Source organism: Arachis duranensis, chromosome 3, assembly GCF_000817695.3.
Source record: "Arachis duranensis cultivar V14167 chromosome 3, aradu.V14167.gnm2.J7QH, whole genome shotgun sequence".
In the NCBI taxonomy this organism is placed as follows: Eukaryota; Viridiplantae; Streptophyta; class Magnoliopsida; order Fabales; family Fabaceae; genus Arachis; species Arachis duranensis.
The window spans coordinates 115,207,694-115,208,016 of record NC_029774.3 but is presented as its reverse complement, the minus strand read 5'-3'; the positions used below and the strand labels follow the sequence as shown (position 1 = coordinate 115,208,016).

At 37.8% G+C, this 323-nt stretch overlaps 1 protein-coding gene across 1 annotated transcript in view; it reads left to right on the top strand.

The window, feature by feature from the left end:
* Positions 1-323, top strand: part of LOC107480360 (probable ATP synthase 24 kDa subunit, mitochondrial) — a 3,790-nt gene that overhangs the window by 800 nt on the left and 2,667 nt on the right. Inside the window, exon 2 of the mRNA XM_016100488.3 lies at positions 74-167. Within this exon, the coding sequence (XP_015955974.1) occupies positions 74-167 (94 nt within the window). The remainder of the gene's footprint in view (positions 1-73; positions 168-323) is intronic.

Genomic DNA, 323 nt, shown 5'->3' with positions numbered 1-323 from the left:
TTAATATGCATCATTATTAAGAAGGGATGACTATTTAGTTGCCATGTGCTGAATTTTCTCTCTCTTCTTATAGGTCTATGCCAGTCAAGTATTTCTGCAAAAGGAGCATGCTATTCCTGTTCGTCACTTTGCCAAAGGGTCTGCCCCTCCTTCCCTCAAGGGAGATGGTCAGTTCTCCCGTATATCTGTATTATTTTATTTTATCAAATTAATTTCTTATCCATCACTGGTAATTTGAGCTTACGAGAGCTCATTGATGATGTGAGATTTTGGGCTCTATTTGTTCTAGTAGTTAGACTTTCATCGAGTCTTATCTCGATTGA